Genomic DNA, 20,890 nt, shown 5'->3' on the forward strand with positions numbered 1-20,890 from the left:
AAAAATATAACTTACACTGGAAAAAATTTTGACACATTTGTAGATTCAGAATAACTGAGAAATCTATTTCAAAGTAGAATCATGCCTCAATGTGGACATGATCATTATCTTCGAATATGAAATTTTACACTTTGTTGCCCCCTGCATAGTAAATTAAATTAGGGGGGAAAGAGAAAAAAAAAATTCTGAGGAATCAATACAAATGTCATATGCATACAGTCACGAGGGATAATTTCAGTAACATAAAAATAACTCTCCAGAGCATTTCACCAAATCCTGCTTCTCCCACTGCAAAGAATGAAGCTTCTACTGAAACTGATGGTCAATGGAAATAAAATACACTACCACCAATGACACTGGGCAACAATCTAGAAGCTGGGATGTTTTCCAAGAGAAAATGCCATCTCAGACCCTAACGTGAAAAAAATATTTTGTAAGTATACTTATGTGTTTGAATTTAATTAAAATTCATAGCTTGAATGATCTCCAAGAGGTAAACAAACCAAGTCAGTCTCAAATCTTCACATAATCTTCACATAACCTTACTTCCACATCACAAGAGGGCCACCCAATCTCTATCTTACTATTAAAATTCCCAATTGATAACTGAAAACAAAGTGCTCAGGATATTCATTGGGTCCATTTTAAAAGCACCTATCTATTTACACAGCTACCATAGTGAAAAGGTCAAGCAAAAAATCACCTCCAAAGCCACGATTGCTAAGCAACTCTTTTCAGAAGTTCTGCAACAGTGATCAAGCATATTACTGGTGCCACCAACTGGATTCAGAATAAATGTGAATAACATCTTACCTGGTTCCTCCAAAGCGGGAGCGGGGACGATCTTTGCTTAGCTTTTCGGACAGATCCTCGAGGTCAATCCTGTATTTACTTGGTCTGTTAGAATCAGAGGCTTTCTAATTTTTCTCTTTAAAAAAAAGGATACGTCCAGGTACCACAGGTTTCCTGTTCACCAGGGCGAAGGACAGTTCTGTTTTGAGAAACACCACAGAGGGCTTGATGAGATGTTGGCCGAATCTGAATGACATTTCCTCACGGTTTGAATTCTGGAAGAGAAGATGATGTAGAAAATGGACATTTATAAAATTCAGTTGAGAAACTCAGCGCATATACCACTTTAAAGAAAACAAAGTCCATTACTACAGATTCTTAGTTGTAAAGAAGACATCATTAAAGCTGTTCCCCATTTAATGTCCACTAAGATGCATTCTGGGTAAGTCCTCCTAAAATATTCCACTCTCTCTATGCTGGTTGGATTTACAGTTTTCAAGCAAAAACTTGTATGTGTCTTCTTAAACCCCTCTGCACTTCGGGGAGCCACCTTAACCCAAATCCACTAGGTCCAATCTGTCAGGTACTATTTTTAACCATCTGTTTCATCATCTTCGCTAAGCTGAAAATTTTTATGGTTAAGCATTGACTATAAACCTTCTCATTCTTAAATAGGTACCTGTGGGGACTCCCTTTTCTCAAATGGTTTTATCTTTGTTTATACAAAAGCAATTTAGAAAAAGTATAAACACTGTTTGACCTTGTGTATAATTACAAAAGCATGTGGGGTACTCCCAGAGAATTACAGTAAAATTTCAAAACTTAAAGCGAAAAAAATTGAGGAAAAAGAAGGGACAAAATAGAGTTCAAAATGAAAACAATTCCTGGTTGATGCAGATGTATTATGCAGCAAGGTATGTGAAATGTTGCATATCCTCTTTTCTGGAGAAAGCCATGGGTTGAGGTAGTGGGGAGAAGACAGGGGAAAAGCAAGATTTGACACTTGGCATCTAGGGTACCAAGGAATGATTTTCCATCAGTCAGTGCCTATACATGACAACGTTACTTTCTGAATGACTAAAACGCACCTTCCTTGGGAAATCACTTCATTTTTCTAATTCAGGAACCATCCTACTACAAAACTGATGAAAATCGAACCCCTCATGGGAAAATAGAAATAAGACTACAAAAAGGATGACATCAGAAAATGGAGAACCATTTTATAAAGCATACCAATAAATGTGCAATTGTTTAATGATGCTAATATTCTCAATGACCCAAAAGATAGAGGGCTATGCAAAATTCATCTACTTTAGAAGCACTCAAATAGCCGGAACTTAACACATTTCAGGTACAAAGGAATACTATGGAAGTTTTGCCTCAGTGACACAAATACTGGTTTCTAGAACAATTACAACCATCTCACAAAAAAGAAAGGTCAGTAAGGACGTTGAAAATCATCTAACCCAGTGGTTTTCAAGGTGTGTTCCCTGGAGCAGTAGCACCAACATCACCTGGGGAAATCAGAAAGGCAAATTCTTGAGTCCTACTCCAAACCTATCAAACCAGAAACTCTGGGAGAAGGGCCCAGAAATCTATGCTTTAATCTGCCTGGATGATTCAGAACCACTGATCAAACCCAACTATTCTCCCAATCCTTTCCTGCAGAATCTTTGCCTGGTAGCTTGTTAGCCCAGGCTTGAACATACTCAGTGACAGGACATTCACTATCCATTCCTTCCAAGATTATCAGCTCCAGCAGTTATAGGTTGCCCTCCATACTAAGTCCATCTTTTTGTGATGGATTTATGCCTTGAGGGTTCTATGAAACAAGTATCATACAAGTGAAAGTGCTTTAGATATCTGAATTTAACCTTTATTTATTCCCTCCAGTTTTTCTAGAATAAACATGCAATTCATTTCAATCATCCTACAAACAGCATTGATTCAAGTGCCCTAAAGCTATTTGTGTGGGGTTTTTTTGGGCTTTTTTTTTTTGCCTGCCCAGCATCCATTTTCTGTAGTTTTGGCCATACCACCCTAATTTTTCCGTGGGTAATACCCCACCATATTCCATATGTTGGGCCACTCCTACTGCCTGGTTCTAGGGATGGGAAAGTGACCCAGGCATCAGTAGTCTTTTGTCACATGAGTGATTCAGGAGTGGACACAGGACAAAAAACGAGCCAATCAAAGGAAGGATATCCATGGAAGGATTACTGCTGATACTATGGGGAAAGGGCTTTCTTTCTTCTAAGATGCCAAACTGGTAGGACATGAACCTGGAAGAGCTAGAGCATATACCAACAAGAGGCTGTCTGATATTAGAGACAACACGGAGGCTAGGAAAGCCAAGATACACAGAGACCCATACCTGACGACACTGTTTGAGCACCTGGATCTAACAGTGCTGGAAGGATTATATGCCCCTGGAGTTTGTTTCCTCTAACAGATAATTGTACAGAGTTGACTTAAGCATAGGTTCTAGCTGATGAGCTACTTCTATGAGTCCATGAAAGGCTCTCCTCTAGATTTCATTTTTCTTCTTATCATCATTTTCATTTCTTCCTCTATGCCCAAACTCGTTCCTTCCTCTCCCACGACAGGGCTTCATTTTTTTAAATATAATTAATGTATTTATAAGCTTCACGGCAGTTTTATAAATATTTTATACATCAAACATATATAGGGCTCTTGTACGTACTTTTTAAATTTGTACAGAAGTTGTATCGTGCTTTAAAACTCATTCTGCCTTTTTCTCTCAACACTGTTTTACAGACTCATTCATGTTGTTATAAACAGATGTAATTTACTCTTTCTCACTGCTTATTCTCTCACTGCATTCCACTGTCATTTTTCTTGTCCATTCTTTTAGTACTGAAGAACTAGCTTTCTCCAGTCTTTCACCACAAATAACACTAATGACCATACTTACGTGTATTTCCCTGGGTGTCTAAGCTAGAGTCCTATTATTGGGTTTTACCTTAGGTATTGATACATACTTAGATTTTTAAAAATATGCACCATTTTGCAATCCTTGAAGCAATATATGCAGATTTCTATTTTCCCACATCTTTGCCAACACTTGGCAGTATCTGATTTCCAACGTTTATTGATAGGCAAAAGGCATCTTTTATTTTTAATTAGCTTGTCTCCAATGTGATATGTGTATGTGCATGTTTCTCCTTCTATGAATCGCCAATTCGTACTTTGCCCTCTTTTGTATTGGTTTCTTCCCTCCTATTTTTGGATTTTTCTGGAGTCCCTTATATATTTAAATATTGATCTTGGTCTATTAAACATGACAGTTGTATTTTCACCATCTGTTAGTTTTTCTATCGTACACTCCTTTGGACAAAAAGCATTCATCTTGATGTATTCAATTTTTTTTATGGTTTGTTCTCTGTGAATATTGTGAAACTAACACTTCTCTACCATAAGGTTACAAAAATGTATTCTTGGGCTTCCCTGGTGGCGCAGTGGTTGAGAGTCCACCTGCCAATGCAGGGGATGCGGGTTTGTGCCCCGGTCCGGGAAGATCCCACATGCTGCGGAGCGGATGGGCCCGTGAGCCATGGCCACTGAGCCTGCACGTCTGGAGCCTGTGCGTCCGGAGCCTGTGCTCCGCAACGGGAGAGGCCACAACGGTGAGAGGCCCACGTACCGCCAAAAAAAAAAAAATGTATTCTTAAATTTTCATCTATCAGCTTTATAAATATTTTCATTCTTAACAGTTAGGTACTTAATCTACTTGGAGCTTTGTTTATGGTATGAAGTACAGAAATGGTTTCATTTTTCTCATTTTGTGAGCCAAATTTCCTAGCACCAATTGCTGGGAATGATAACACTGAGTTCCCATATGTACACAGGGGTGAATGATAACACTGAGTTCCCATATGTACACAGGGGTGAGTCTGGACTTTATTATATTCTGTTTCTGTGCTAGATGCTGGAGAACAAGGGGAGACAATTTTTTTTCTCTAAAGGGTCAGATTCAGTCTGTTGTAACTACTCAACCCTATCATGGAAGTATGAAAGCAACCATAGACAATAAATAAAGGAATGGATGTGGCTGTGTCCCAATAAAACTTTATTTGTAAGAAGAGGCAGCAGCCTGGATTTGGTTTGTGGACTGTAGTTTGCCAACTCCTGCTGTATAATGTTCATGCTTTGTAAAGAGAAGGTGCTTCTTTATTTATTCTCTCAAATAAATTTTAGATTCAACTACACCCCTTCAAAAAGACTCTTGCTCAGGCATTGATTAGAATTGCACTGAATTTAAATTTTAATGGGCTAAATATGACATCTTCACAATATTCAACCAATCCATTTATAAATGCTACATCTATGCTCTATAATACTAAAATAAAACTCTTGTAATAGGGTTTTAAATTTCCCTTATATGTTTTATGAATTCTTTCTTAGATTTATTCCTAGATAGCTTTTAGTTTATGTCAGTATTGTAAATGGTATCCTATCATCATCATAGTTTATAATTGGTTACTCCCAATACAGACAAAAGCTATTGATTTTTTTATGTTGTTCTTATAAGCTGGCAACCTAGATGAACTCTTTTATTGCTGTTAATAGTTTCAGCTGATTCTCTTTGGTTTTCTATATAAATGATTTTACTTAGAAATAATAATTATATATTTCATTTCACTTATTCTACTTGTATTTGTCTTACTGCATTGGTCAGGTATCTGGTAATACGTTGGTAAGTAGAAGCAACATAGGCATTCTTGTCTTGCTCCCAATCTTAACAGGAATGAGTTTCAAGTTTTGTTTTCTCCATTAAAAATGACATCTGCAATAGGTTTTTAGGAGAAAGCCTTTAAAAAGCTAAAAAATTCCCTATTTCAAGTTTGCTCAAAAGAGTTGATTTCATCTGGAAAAACAAAACTTAACTTTATTAAATGCTTTTTCTTTATCATTGATCACCCAATCTCTCATTCTTTGCCATTAATGTGGTAAATTACAGTGAAAGATTTTTTTAAACAGTGAAACATCCTTTCACTTTTATGATTAATTCAACTTAGTCACAATGTACTATTTTTTAATAACTTGCTAAATTTGAATTCTCTGTGTTTTTCAATGTCATGAGTCAAGTTGGCCAATATTTTTTACCTGTTTTTTGTTTTCAAAATTAAACTTAATGGCTTGGCTTCTTTCTTTGCTCTATATGAAGTTTTATGAACAGGATTTTCTGTTCCTTGAGAATTAAATAGAACTTGTCAAACCGTCTGGGCCTCTTTTTATATTTCAGGGATGTGTAGTTCTGATTATCATTACAATTTATTTAATGGTTGTTAAGTGTTTTCTTGCATTAATTTTTTAGCCATATATCCTTTTCACTTGTGTTCATCTGTACTGGTAAAAATTTATATATATTTTTAACAGATTATTATATCTAGCCTATGAAATTTTTCAAAGGACCATTTTTTGGTTCTTTGTTTTTATTAATTTTCTCTATTTTGTTCCTTAATTTCTGTGTTTATATTTGTGTCCCCCTTTTTTTTTCCTTCCTTATTTCTTAAGATTTACCATGTTGCAGTTTTTCTAATTACTCGAGTCAAACATTGAGCTTGTGAAGTTGCAGACTTTCTAGTTCTCTCTTCTGTAACAAAAGCTATATATTGCCATCAAAGTACTCCATTAGCTATCTCTCTCAAATTGTGAACTATTGTGCTTTTATTATCACTCAGCTTTAAAACTGTGCTATTCTTGTTATCATTTCCTATTTAACCTGAGGGTTATTTCATAGTGTGTCTTTTCATTTCCAACGTACGGAATGCATTTGCTATCTTTCTATTAATAATGAGTGATTTTAAAGCACTATAGTTAGAGAATAGAACCTCGACAGTGTTGATTTATTAGAATTTGAGGCTTCCTTCCTGGTGCATTAAAAGTTGAAGCATGGGCCTAATCCACATGCCCTACAAAATATATGCTGCATTTGTTGACTAAGCAGTTCTACATACGTGGTAGAGCAAATTCACTGTTTGTCATCCAAATCTTCCTCCGCTTACTTTTTGTCTTAATTGTTTCATCAGTTTCTGAAAACACTGCGTTAGATTTCTAACTGCAATTGCTTAATCAATGTCAAATGCCAGAACTTACTGCTTACTATATTATGGCACGTGCATAAGTCCCTGCTTATTTTATTCCCTTGATCTATTGTTCCTTTTTCATTTTGTATTTTACAACAGTAAATTTTTCCATCCCCTTATCTTCAATCTGTGTCCTTTTAAAAATTTTTTATAAACATTATAGCATTTAGCTTTCTATCCATTGGACGATCTGTCTTGATTAGTTTAACCTCCATACTATTTCATCTTTTTGTTCCACTTTTTTCTCCTTCCTACCTTCCAGGTAGATCAAGTTTTTTCCTACTGTACAAAAATAAAACATTCTATTTTGTTTCAGTAGTGGTTATTATCTTATTACAATCCATACTAACGCTCAATTTCCCTGTCAATATCTAAAAGTAGATCCCTATCTCTGTCCTTAGCATCTACTTACCACCTTGGATCTCTCAGATCTCATCCTCCACCTTCCCCTTGTCCAATTTCTGATCTTTTAAAATAATATAGTGTTATAATTTCAAATAGTTATTGATATGCTGGTTTTGTTTTTTGGCCACTGCTCACTCCAGTGATATTTTTCATTTATCTTATTTTCAAAGGTCCACAGACATCCCCTTACACCAGGCAGCAATGGGCTCTGGACTACTTCCCCTTATGAATTTTAGCTCCCTCTTTGGTTTTTGCCTCCCATCCCGCACCTTTTTTCCAAAGCTCAACTATGCCTTTGAGTGAATATTTGTATATTTCAAAATTTTTTTTAGTGGACAATTTTCCAATTATCTACCCTATAATATTCCTAGAAACTAAAGTTGTCATTGCTGTCTTCTCTGTGTGTCCTCTTCTTACAAAGACACAAGTCATTGGATTTAGGACCCCCTCCAATCCAGTATAACTTCATCTTAACTAATTATATCTGCAAAGATCTTATTTTCCAATAAGGTTAAGTTCTGAGGTTCCTTTTAGCGGAGATATTATTCAACCCATTACAGAAAACTTTCCTGATTCCTACTGTTTGGATGTCTATTAACCTTTTCCATATAAGGTCTTCAGTTTTCAGGGGATTCTTTATATTCTTGGTCATTATTTTTTTCAAATATTCCCTGACCTCAGTTTATTTCTCTGCCTTCCAGGGATTCTATCTGCTGGGGTTCTGGAAGGTCACCCCAAAATGTGCCTCAGTGACATACGGATTATTCTGTATTAAAGCTACTTAAGAAATGGCCAATGCAAGTGGGACACTCTAACCCTCCTTTCTGTCTCCGTGAAAGCAGGAAATAAATCTCCCTTATGAAAGGTGCTTTGCTGGCATCGAGAGGTAGAAGAACACCCTCATCTCCAGAGACAGGGAATTCAGGCCAAGAAGCCTGCATAAACAAACCTTGTTACTTCTTTAATTTACTACCCGGAGCCCAAACTCTGTTTAGATTCTTCACTGATTGAACATCCAAAACTTGTTTCTTTGTCCTTTCAGTTCCTCACAAATTTATTGTTTCTTTGTCTAAAAAGTATAAAAGCTGCCTGCTCTGGCCACTTCTTAGGTCCTAGACCACCATGCACATGAACTAAAATTTGTTTCTTTTTCTCCTGTTAATCTCTCTCGTTATCAATTTTGTCATTAGTCTGGCCACCAGAATTCAAGAGGGGTAGAGGGGGAAATTTTTCCCTCTCCGACATATCTGACCCTTCTCTTCCTTCTCCCTCTCAAGTCTTTCTTCAGTCTTCTCATATTTTTTTTCTTCCTGACACCTTTGGGAGACAGCCTCAATCCATCTGACTGCTGATGAATATCAGCATGAATATAAGCCATCCACAATGCTGGTTCCTAGTGTTACATATTACGCTTAATTATGACCCATCTGTCCTCTACTCGAGGCTACCCTGTCTCTCACTTCCCTCCTTCTCAGGCATTACTCTTGCCAATGAGCTCATTTATTTCTAGCGCATTTCTTCTCATGAGTTCAGCCTGCCAACAATTTGACATGTTAACTGCCCTCTTCACTGCTCCTTCCCTTTGGTATGCCTACACAACTCACAAACTACCCTTTGTCGAGAGAAAGCATGAAGAGGTGGAATGAGTATTCAAAGCACACGCACTTGAGTCTTGGTTCTATCAATCCCTGATCCTCAGCAATTCACCGAACTTCTCACCCTCAGATATCTCACCTGAAACTAATGGATGACAGATACTGTATAGCACAGGAAACTTTACTCAGTATCTTGTAATAACCTATAATGGAAAAGAATCTGATAAAGAATACATACATATATTTTTGTATATGTGTGTGTGTGCATGTGTATATATATACACATACATACACATATACATATATACACACACACACATATATATATGTGTATATATATATATGTATATATTGGGTTGGCCAAAAACTTCATTCAGGTTTTTCCCTAAGATGTTATGAAAAACCCAAATGAACTTTTTAGCCAACCCTATATATATAAAACTGAATCATTTTGCTGTATACTTGAAACTAACACAACATTGTAAACTACCTATACTTCAATAAAATAAAAATTTAAAAAATGGTTGACAGAGTATATGATGCAAATCTCACTATGTCTGTCACATGACACAGGCAGCCCCAAATGGTAATATTTTAATATTTCCTTGCTCAAATCCAATTCTGCCTCTTCAATTGTGGTAAAATTCTGCCCACTTGTGCTGCTAGCAGACATGCTTCCTCAAGTTTTAATTTCAGTGGAGAAAAAAATACTCCAGGAACTATAAACGGAACAAAGGTAGAGAGAAGTATAAGGGCCAATATTGTGTGATGGGAAGATTCCTGCAACTCCAGGATCGGAAACTGTCTGCAAGGCTGAGATAAATATTAAATAGTTTCCTCTCACATGAAAACTGCAGAAAGCAATTTTATTTTAAGCTAAAGTAAAATTGCTGATTTTTTTTTTAACCAAACAAGAAGGCTGGATGTACCAATATTCTGTGGGATTCTCAGGGGAAAATCATCTCCTGGGATCTGTTTCTTAATAAAGGTGAAGATGATGGCTTCTGGCATCCAGAGAACAAAGTACTGAGTTTGGGACCTCAGTCTAAGGTTTAGGGCCTTGGTCTTATTAGTGGGCCTTAGCTAAGACAGACATAGAAGGGACTAGGCTCATTCCAGAAACAGTGACTGAGGCCTGCATGAGTTTCTATATAGACAATGACAGAGTATATTAATGAAAACAAAAGTCATGTTTTTAGCCAATTAATTTTTAAATTCGTACTCCTTAGTAACAACTTGTTTTGAACTAAAAATATGTGACTTCCAGGTATTTAATGAGTCTCCATTTCCCATCTTTTCAGCTACAAAAGTTATCTGTACCTTCTCTTGACCTCTCTACCTTCTATAAGTAATGAAAAGGTCTCTACTATTCACACTTAATTTTGTGAGTTGGTGAATTTGATTGGCCATTTTTTGATAGGGCTAGATAGGCAACCTAACTTGCAGTGGAAAAAGGTTCAACAGCCACAAAAGAAAATGTCCCAGAATGTGGAATTTCCCCCAGTAACAACAGTAGATAACAACGGCTCACTTCCGAGTAGATCACGTTTCTTCCTGATATACCGGCAAATGTTATGTTAATGTCCAACTAAGATAAGTGCCATACTCTCCTAACGTTGTCTCAAAAAAGAAAAGTCAACCCTAGGATGCAACTAGAGATTCTCATACTAAGTGAAGTAAGTCAGAAAGAGAAAGACAAATACCATATGATATCACTTATATGTGGAACCTAAAATATGGCACAAATGAACCTATCTACAAAACAGAAACAGACTCACAGACATAGAGAACCAAGGGGGAGGGGGTTGAGGGAGAGATGGATTGGGAGTTTGGGATTAGCAGATGTAAACTATTATATATAGGATGGATAAACAACAAGGTCCTAGTGTATAGCACAGTGAACTATATTCAATATCCTGTGATAAACCATAATGGAAAAGAATAGTAAAAAAAAAGAATATATGTGTATAACTGAGTCACTTTGCTGTACGCAGAGACTGCACAACACTGTAAATCAACTGTACTTCATTAAAAACAAACCAAAAAAATAAGAAAAAGGAAAGTCAACCCTAGAATTTTTGAGCAGAAAAGGACCAAAAAGATGACTTAGACCTAGTCCTCTCATTTTAGAGATGTTGAGTAAGTCTAGCAAGTCAAATGGCTTACTCAAAGTCACTCTGACCCTTAGAAGGTCTCCTTTAGAGGATACTATTTATACAGGAGACTATTTAAGAATTTCTCAAACTTGGGAATTTAGGACTTCAGGAACCCCACCTTCAGAAATGATGAATTAAAGTTAATTGTCACTTTAGGGGATTCCTTGGTGCCAAAACCACATGGCAATACTCTACGACAGTCAACTGGTGATCCAAAATATATGCCTGTTTGTTATTTTCATATTATTTCACTAAATGGAAACGCAAAATATAAACTCCTTTTTGCGAATGTTAATCTTCAAAACCCAACAACTCAAGTTTGAGAAACTCAGGACTGCAGCAAAACAGGCCATGCTCTTGAGGATGTGAAATCCTAACCACCAGACCACAGACCACTATCCCATGATTACCTTTCCCTACAGTGAAGGATTTCTTTGCGACAAGTGAAAAGTCTGAATATTTTCACAAGCCACATAGCAGGCTGGCTACTCGAAGTGTGGTCTGCTTGTCAACCACCTCTGCTTTACCTGAGAGTTGTTAGAAATGCATATTCCCAGGCTCCACCCCAAATCTACTGCATCAATCTGTATTTTAACAAGCTTCCCAGTTGTGTTATATGCACATTAAAGTTTGATAAGTACTTCCCCCAAGCACTAGTTCCAAAGCTAGGTTTATTGAAATTATCTTGGGAGCTTTCTAAAACAACAGATTTTTGAATAGAATTCTCCATCCTTAGCCCAACTCTCTAGCAGAACCTCTAGGGTGATGAGGTTAAGAACACAGCTCAAAGTACAGGGAACTCTACTCGGTGCTCTGTGTGACCTAAATGGGAAGGAAATACAAAAAAGAGGGGATATATGTATACGTATGACTGATTCACTTTGCTGTATAGCAGAAACTAACACAACATTGTAAAGCAACTATACTCCAATAAAAATTAATTTAAAAAAATAATAAAGAATACAGCTCAAGGGTCAGTCTGTGAGATGGAGATAACAATAACACTTCCCAAGGACACACGTAAAGCATTTAATAAGTATACGATAAATGCCAGTCATCGTATTGTTGTTAGTATTCTACCCTGGCAAAAAGTAAAGGCCAATTTTATTCAGTAAACAGTTGTGATTTGTCAACTAGTAAGCAAGTTAATGGCAAGTTGCTTGGAATAGTGCTTTTCATATAAATGGCACATAATTTTTAGTTAAGCAAAATTTTTTAAAAAAACACATTTTGGCACTACACTACCATTAGATGATTGTCAACCTCTCTATTCTAGAGACAGAGCAATATCTGATTAAACAGACGTAACAGCTAACAGTTACTCCCTACTTACCTCATTCTAAGCAATTTCTTCATAATCCTCCTAAAAATCCTATGAGGAAGGTCCTTCATACATCGACATTTATGCAACTCTTTACTTCTCATGTATCAATTCCTAGATTTGAGAATCACTGTGTTCAAAGGATACTGACTCTTCAAGGCTATTGATATGTACTGCCGAATATCTCTCAGGAAATGCTTCCACAAATTTACATTTGGTAGTAGTACAGGGAGAAGGGCCATTTCCCCATAATTTTGTCAGCACTGGGCATTCTGATTCTCCAAATCACTAACAAAAATTTGTTATTATTTAGGAATATGATATAGTGAGAAATGACTTCTTCTAACTATCCTAGCTAAAGCAATCTGCTTTAGCAATCATGAAAACTGACATCTCCTAGGCAACCAAGGAGCCAGACATGATGAAAAGGAGATAATGTTCTTCTGGTTTACAGAATGAAAAACTTGTATATATTTTTTTTCCCTTGAAAAATAAACATGTTATTCCATTATGGCTGGGAGTGATAGGACTTACTTTAAAAATAATCTGTCATTTTTATATCCTGACATGACTCAGCAAATAGCAGAACTCTAAGCCAACCCTAGAAAGCATGACCAATCCTTTTTGGGGGTCAGAAGAAGCCATACTGCAAGTAACTCTAGACACTTCTACTGATGAGTAAATATGTTTCTATTTCAATTCATTTCATTTAAAAACAGGACAACCAAATGTTAACCAAAAAAGTAAATACATTTGAAAGCTGCTGGCTAATGGATCCCAAGACTAACAACAGGAAAAATTACTTGTCATCTAACTGACGCTTTCAGCTGGCCAGGCTCTCAAACAAATTTTATTGATGACTTGGAAAACAATCAACGTACATAAATGGATAGCTGGAGACATATATTCAGGTTTAGATAATTTATAAAACATTCTAAGCTTACAGGCACACATGAAAATTCCACAAAAGACAGCCTAAGAATACCCCACAGGAAGATAACAAGAACAAAAGGAGAAGACAGCTTAAAGTGTCTCAGAATTCAAGCAAACAAAAGTGTACCTGTAACATTTTTATACAAAGAAAAAAACCCAAATTTTAGTAAAGTGTATTAAGTCATCAACCCATGGTGTCACTGAAGAAAATTTTTCAATTTTTAACAAGTCAAAAAAAAAAATACTGAAGCTCAACTATTTATAAACAGGAAACACACAGGTATTTGAAAATGCAAACTACTTCTTCAAGATCTCACTTCATCAACTACTCTGCTCCCCTCCCATCACTTTGTTTTCCAACATGTGCTTATGTAGCATCTCTAATCTTACTCTCACTGGTTCCTTCCCCTTCTCCAACAAAGATTTTCAGGGATTGATTACACTGAAATAATCTTTCCTTCAAATGGTTGCTCCTTAAACTCTGATCACTTATTTATTCATTCAACAAATATTATGTACTTGTAATATTCTAGGTACTATTCTAGGGGTGAAAGTACCAGCCCCTACACTCACGGAGCATTCTAGGGGCAGGGTAAGAAGGAACGGTAAGTGGTGGAGACCACAAACCAGTCAGCAAGCAAAAACATTTCTGATTGTGAAGGAAATAATCAGGGAGCAAAAACAGGTAGTGACCTGAACAAGGTGCAAGTGGCTGGTTTAATGTCAATGGAAAGGGAACCTAACATTTGATCTGGGATTTGAATGAGGAAGAGCCCACTATATCTGAGTATCTGCGGACAGAAGGTTCCCGGTGGAGGAAACAGCAAATGCCAACACAAGAAGGAGCTTAAGGTCTTAGAGGAATGGAAGGAACAGTGGGATGGTGGAGTCTGAGAATAAAAAGCAAGACAAAGAAGTGAGGAGATGGGTTTGAAAGGTAGGCAGGGACCAGATCATGCAGGGCCTTGATTGGTGCTGCAGTCAGTGAGCGATGAGAAGCTCATGATGAAGAAGATTTAAGCTACAGTGTGTTCAGTTTTCAAATTTCAATTTAAAAAAAAAAGGTATTTATTATTGTACATTAAAATCATCTCAGGAGCTTACAAAAGGTCCTCGTGCTCAAGTTTCCTTTCCTAAGATTTTTTTAAACTTCAGATACAATTCCTATACCATAAAGTTTACCATTTTAAAGCGTATAATCCAGTGGTTTTCAGTACATTCACAAAGTCGTGCAAGTATCACTGCTATCTAATTTCTGAATATTTTCATTACCCCCAAAAGAAACTCCAGGTAGTTGATCCACGTTTACCCCTCCCTGCAGCCCCTGGAAAACATTAATCTATTTTGTCTCTATGGATTTGTCTATTCTAAACATTTCATATAGAAAGAATCATATAGTATGTACCCTTTTGTGTCTGGTTCACTTAGCATAATGTTTTCAGGGCTCATCCATGTAGCATTTTTCAGTAGCTGATTCCTTTTAAAGACTGAATAATATCCCATTTTAAGTATATTCTACATTTTTTTAATCTATTAATCAGTTTATGGACATTTGGGTTGTTTCTACATTTTGGCTATTATGAACAGTGCTCCTATGAACATTCAGGCACAAGTTTTTATGTGGATCTATGTTTTCAGTTCTCTTGGGGATATACTCAGGAGTAGCATTGCTGGGTCCTATGGAAACTCTTTAACTTTTAAGGAATGCCTAAACTGTTTTCTTTAGTGACTCCATCATTTTACATGACCACCATCAATGAATTAAGGCTCCAATTTCTCAACATACTCACCAACAGCCCACTCCCATATATTTCATTTTAATTGGTCTGGCTGAGACCTGGACATCAGGGTCTTTTTTAGTTTTGTTGTTTTTCAGAGTTCCCATGGTAATTCTAATGTGCAGTGAGGGCCAAGAGCCCCTTATTCCTGCCCATTCATTGCCAATTTCCAGACAAGTATTTACACCTACTCCCTGAAGTGCCCCAGAGCTCTTTGGACCTATTACATTCTTGCCACCACCCACCCCTCAATAATGACATCGGCTTTGTAGGGAATTCATCCAATGAGAGAATGAAATACAAATAAGGAAGACAAAACCTTGTATTTATGAAATACATAACCTTATATTTATATAATTATAACATGTATAATCTTGTATTTATATAATTATATATAACCTTGTATTTATATAGCTATAATAGAGCTTTATATTCATGCTACATAAATATGTCATTTATTGTCAAAGAATAGTGAGCATACATATTAAACTATTTTAAAATCATTTCTGTGTATACATTTACATATAGGAAATTTAAAAATTAAGAATGATTTTCCTCTGAGAAAATGGGTTTAGAATCAATTCTACTACCTTTTCTGCATACTTTTACTTTCTACTATGACTAGGCACTGGAGAAGCTATTTGAAGGGAATTTTTTCAAATACCCTTGTGTAATGTGAATTGCCAGCCCCCTTCTCCCACTGATCCACTGGAGGGATGCTCTTCAAAAAGAGCCCACCTTTAAAAAAAAAAAAAAAAAAATTGCTCCTAAAGTTCCTTTCATCAAGTAGAGAAAGATATAGGGAATGAATGAGTGACTTCTATGTGTTTTACATTTCAACTTGACCTTGAGTATTAAACACAGTACCATGCGTACAAAAATGTATCAAATTTAAAATTACTTATGTCATTTAAAAAATGTATCCTGTCAAAGCAAATACAGATGGTGAAGGTCTTTAACACCAGCATCGAGGTCTAGAGCCATTTAGAAAATCAACAGCCTGTGCTTGTAGATAGCCAGCTCGAGTGGCAAAGAGAGAAGCCTGAATAAAAAGGAAGATTTCTCAACTGAAGGACAAAGTATGGCATGACTTCTCAGTCTGATGCAAGCTGAGATTCATCTTAACAGGAGAAGTAACCCAAACTGTATCTTCATAGGAACAGCAATGGCAGAAGGGAACTTACAGGTTATGATATTAAAACAATACTTAAGAAAAAGAATTACAGATTGAAAAATCACCTTAATGTCATGTATCTTTCTGGAGTAATCATTTTCTACTGCATTCCCATTAATACTGTAGTTTTTACATAGCCATAGAAGATTTTTAAGAGTTCATCTCCATGGATAGACATGTGAGGACATCAACTCAGAACTGGTGCCAATGGCTGGTATGGTAAACCTATCAACCGCAATCTTCCAGAAGCTGGAACCACATGTTAGCATCCCTTCATCAGGGCACAGGCCTCTCAGAGGTTAAGAGACATCCAGGGTTCTTTACTTTTTAAAACAATTTTTTTTAACTAATGTGGAATTCCTGATTTTTTGTGGTGAAGCGATGCCACTCATAGGTTTTCACTAAAAATGGAATGGTAAGGCCACTTACAGTGTCGATTATAGCTACGTGTCACTAGCAATTTATAGATGGACGTACTTCTATTTTAAGTGTGCTACCATATTCTGCAATTTCTAATTGTGCTATTCAGAAGATAATTACATGAAGGATGAAACCTATTAACAGTCTACCTCAGGTTGTATGATCCAGTGAAGGTACAAGTTCAGAACTGTATGAAGGATCTTCCTTCAATCCTGTTCACCAGCATATGGGAAGCTCATTTAATGGTAAGATCTAAGTTCAAGGTCTTGAACTCAAGGCCACTCCAGACCACCCATCCAACTGGCTTCTCCCAGTCCTCAGAAGATGTTGGTTAAATGAAATCACAAAAAGTCAAACTATAGTCTCAATATTAGGTTCTCATTAGAACCAACATCGTCAGACCTGTTGCAGCAGCAGATAATCAAGAGAAATTCTCACAGGATCTTGAAGCAGGGCTCCTCCCCACTCCCACTTCTGCATATTTCACTACCACAAAATATAAAACATGAATTTGAAGTCAGTCCAAGTCTTAACCCATCTTCCCTCCAGAACGGATTTTGCAGCACAGCCTTATCCAAGGTTCCATCCAGGGTAGCTTCACTTTTTAGTGCCTGATAAATGCCTTCCCATTTCCCTGTGCCACAGACCAACAGGTATTTCTCAGTATCTCTAGGAGTGGCAATGGTGTCTTTTTTCATGTCCTCGTCCCTCACCATGATCGGCACTCATCAGGGGATCTCCATTCCCATCCATCTCATTACTGCTTCATTCTATTTGTCACCATTTGGAATCTCAGAACTCTTAATTATTAGCTTACTCCTACAAACAGTAATGAGGCTCCAACTGCCTACAGGGGAGCATCATCGAGCACTAACGAGCATGCAGACTGAGATCCACACCTGAATCCCATCACGTGGCTCCATTGTTCAGGCCAGGCGGGATGTTTCTTTCTATAGGCAAGCTTCTTCAGGAGAGCTGGAGTTCGCAGGGGGGCTATTGTGCATTCACTTTGGTCTTATGATTCACACTGACTCAAAGCAGCTTTCCTGCGTGGTGTACTCATTTACATACTGGCTATTGCCTCCCTTATAATAAGGCTGTACTGTTTCATTCTTCCTTGTCCTCCTCCTCACTTGTATAAGAGCTCACTGGAGCTGAGAGTTCTCAAAAGGGAAGACTAATTGGTCATTTTCTTACTTCTCTTGATCTCCGCATGACTTCAAAAGAAAAATGAGGCTCTTACAATCATCTGGGTGAGGGCTTCCCTGGTGGAGCAGTGGTTGAGAGTCCGCCTGCCGATGCAGGGGACACGGATTCGTGCCCCGGTCCGGGAGGATCCCACATGCCACGGAGTGGCTGGGCCCGTGAGCCATGGCCGCTGAGCCTCTGCGTCCGGAGCCTGTGCTCCGCAACAGGAGAGGCCACAACAGTGAGAGGCCCGCGTACCACAAAAAAAAAAAAAAAAAAAAAGGAAAAAAGCAATCATCTGGGTGATCTGTCCTGTACAAACCTTCCTTGACATCTCCCACAGTGTCCAGCATGTTGCCTCAAACACGAGAGGTGCTGAATATTAATTGACATCTATACAGTTTTCTGAGCACCTAAGGACAGGCCCAGATCCATAGGAGACAGAAAGATACAGTTTGAAGAATGAGCTGGTCCCCCCTGAAACATGACAGGGAGGTCTTTGTAGTCAATGGAGGAAGACAGGACTGACCTGAAATCCATTCCTTCCTGGACTTCCTAGCCTTCAACAGCAGCAGGAGACTTGCACCAATGACAACAAATGAGCATGGATTGAATCCTCCTGTGTGCCAGGGCCTATGTTAGCCCTTGACCTGCATTAGCTCATTTAAACCCCAACAGCCTATACAGTAGATATTTAGGAAACAAAACCCATAGAAGTGAAATGACTTGATCATTTCATATCATATGATCAGCTAAGACCTCAAAGCTTGTCTCAGTAAAACAAACTGGCTACCCAAGCACTACTCGGAGAAGGGCAGGGCAAGATGAGGGCTTACAGTGGGGTTTGAGGAAAGGTGATGGAGACCAGCATCAGAGGTGAGAAGCAGTGGCCTAACCCAGGTGTGACACTCTACCTGTGTCCAATGTAGCTGCTCCCTCATCCACAACGATCACCATGCTGAACACTGTCTAGAAGTGACTATGGCACAGGGATAAGAATGTTCTTTCCACAGCTTTATAAAGCTCAGAGGTGCCGCTTCTGAAAAGAGTACTCGGGGTCAGCATTTCTATACATGTGAAGCCAGCAAGAACACCTCACCTCGCACGGACACCCACCATGTAGAGACAGTTAGAAAACTTGTGCAGTTAACTTAATAAAAATTTGCATTTGTTAATCACACTAGTAATGAGCTAATAGTCCTGCAGCTCTTGGTATAAACCAGGCACTAAGCTAAATGCTTCATGTAAATATCTCACTTATTCTTCTTAACAGCCTTGTAAGGAGGTATTTTCATCATCCTGATTTTACAGAAGAGGAAAGCACTGAGAGTGGAAGTCACTTGCCCAAGCCCACACAGCAAGTAAAACGCAGACGTAAGATCTGTACTGGGGCATCTGACATGGGCCTGCTGTCTACCTCCAGCAATGCTAGGAGAGATCTTCTGCCCCCGTGACATCACTTGTACCTTCCTTTAATGTAAATGATCATTGCAAATGTCTACATCCAGGTGGGTGAGAAGAGGAGGTGAAATCAAGAACGCACAAAAGAACGTGTTGGCAGGAAAGGAATTAATTTTCAAGCGTACAATTGCTGCTGCCTACAGTCAGTCATGGAAAACCATGAGTCAGTCTGGTTTTCCATAGGTGGAAGGAGATTACTCAGAGCCCACAGGGTGGCCACGCCATTTCTCTGAGGGCCAAAGGAACAGGCCAAGGGCATAGTCAAGCTCTCCTTGACTCTCTCCATGGCTCTGCCACACCTGCTCACTTGGTTCGCCCACGACATGAGAGAAACATGGAGAGGAAGGGGCAACTCTCCTTCCAGCCTGTGCCGTTGCTAAGGGTGATCTATGGCACCTTTCACTGCCAACTGGGCTGAGCAGTACAACACGGTACTTAAAAGGCAGACAAGCAGTCACTAATGAAGTGCATATGTACTGTTGAGTGGATTTCCAGTCTCGGAAAATGATGATGAGCGTTCTCCCCGAGCAGCATCTCTAGAGCTCCGTAGCCTTAAAGGCTCTTGCTTTCAAAGTAACGTTTCAAATGCCAGTGATTAGTAACCTACACATCTGAACCTTGGTTTGATGACAAATGTGAGCAAAGCCCATGGCTTTTTGAAAAAGGCAACAAATAGACTTAAAAAAAAAATTCTCTTGAAAAGTTTTACCCCAGTTTCAAGGGATTTTGTTTAGATGATCCCGACTTCAAGAGCCCTCCTGGGACAGAGCTTGACTGGCACAACCAAACTCCTATCTTTACAGTCCTTGCCTTTGTGTGCCAGGGTACAGACTGTCAGAAGCCACTTGCGGAACCACTGCTGACAAGAGAGGGGTGCCCTCTAAGCCCTGCCCCAGTTCCTTTCTCTTTTCAGGAAACAAACTGAGCCACTCAGCCTCTTGCGATCTCCCTGACTGGCTTCCCTGTACACATATGGCCACAGGATCTGCATGGCTCAGGTCAGAGTTTTGCTCAGGGTGCTTTTCAGCGTTCTAGCATGGCATTATTTACTCTTCCTGCCACATCATCCAGGAAGAACATTTCAGCTGCTAAACCCAGACTCCCAAGAGCTTTGACACCCAATGAAAAGAACAAAAGTTGCTTGGGAAGCTCACTGCCTGGTTTGGTCTATATCAGGAAGGGCCCACACCTAGCACTCACGCTGTGGCTTCCTGCTCCTATACATGGCTCACATCACTGACCAGGCATAACGTGTTATCCAGCAGGAGCTTCTCAGTAGAGCCTTCCAGATTGTCATTACCAATCAACCCCAGTTGCTGCATGACATGCAAAACCTACTTTTCATTTTTAGCCTTTAGTCTAGTGATCCAGGGAAAGCTTTCGTGGTAGCCTTGAGATGGTTCCATCCGTTTCAAGCTAAAGATGTGGTAGCACATGTAATCTCCCAGAATCTCAACTCTTTGAGTTAGGAACATGAATAATAAACTTCTAGCACTGAAATAACATGTCCTATGGTAATCCTCTAACTAATCACCTTGTTAATAAATATCTAAAGAC

At 38.3% G+C, this 20,890-nt stretch overlaps 1 protein-coding gene across 27 annotated transcripts in view; it reads right to left on the bottom strand.

Moving 5' to 3' along the window:
• FHIT (fragile histidine triad diadenosine triphosphatase) overlaps positions 1 to 20,890 on the bottom strand; it is a 1,444,513-nt gene that overhangs the window by 773,927 nt on the left and 649,696 nt on the right. For all 27 annotated transcript variants that reach the window (XM_060022809.1, XM_060022803.1, XM_060022817.1 and 24 more), the window contains one exon: positions 947 to 1,067. In XM_060022809.1, the coding sequence (XP_059878792.1) occupies positions 947 to 1,067 (121 nt within the window). The remainder of the gene's footprint in view (positions 1 to 946; positions 1,068 to 20,890) is intronic.

The sequence above is a fragment of the Delphinus delphis genome, chromosome 10 (genome assembly GCF_949987515.2).
Source record: "Delphinus delphis chromosome 10, mDelDel1.2, whole genome shotgun sequence".
In the NCBI taxonomy this organism is placed as follows: domain Eukaryota; kingdom Metazoa; phylum Chordata; class Mammalia; order Artiodactyla; family Delphinidae; genus Delphinus; species Delphinus delphis.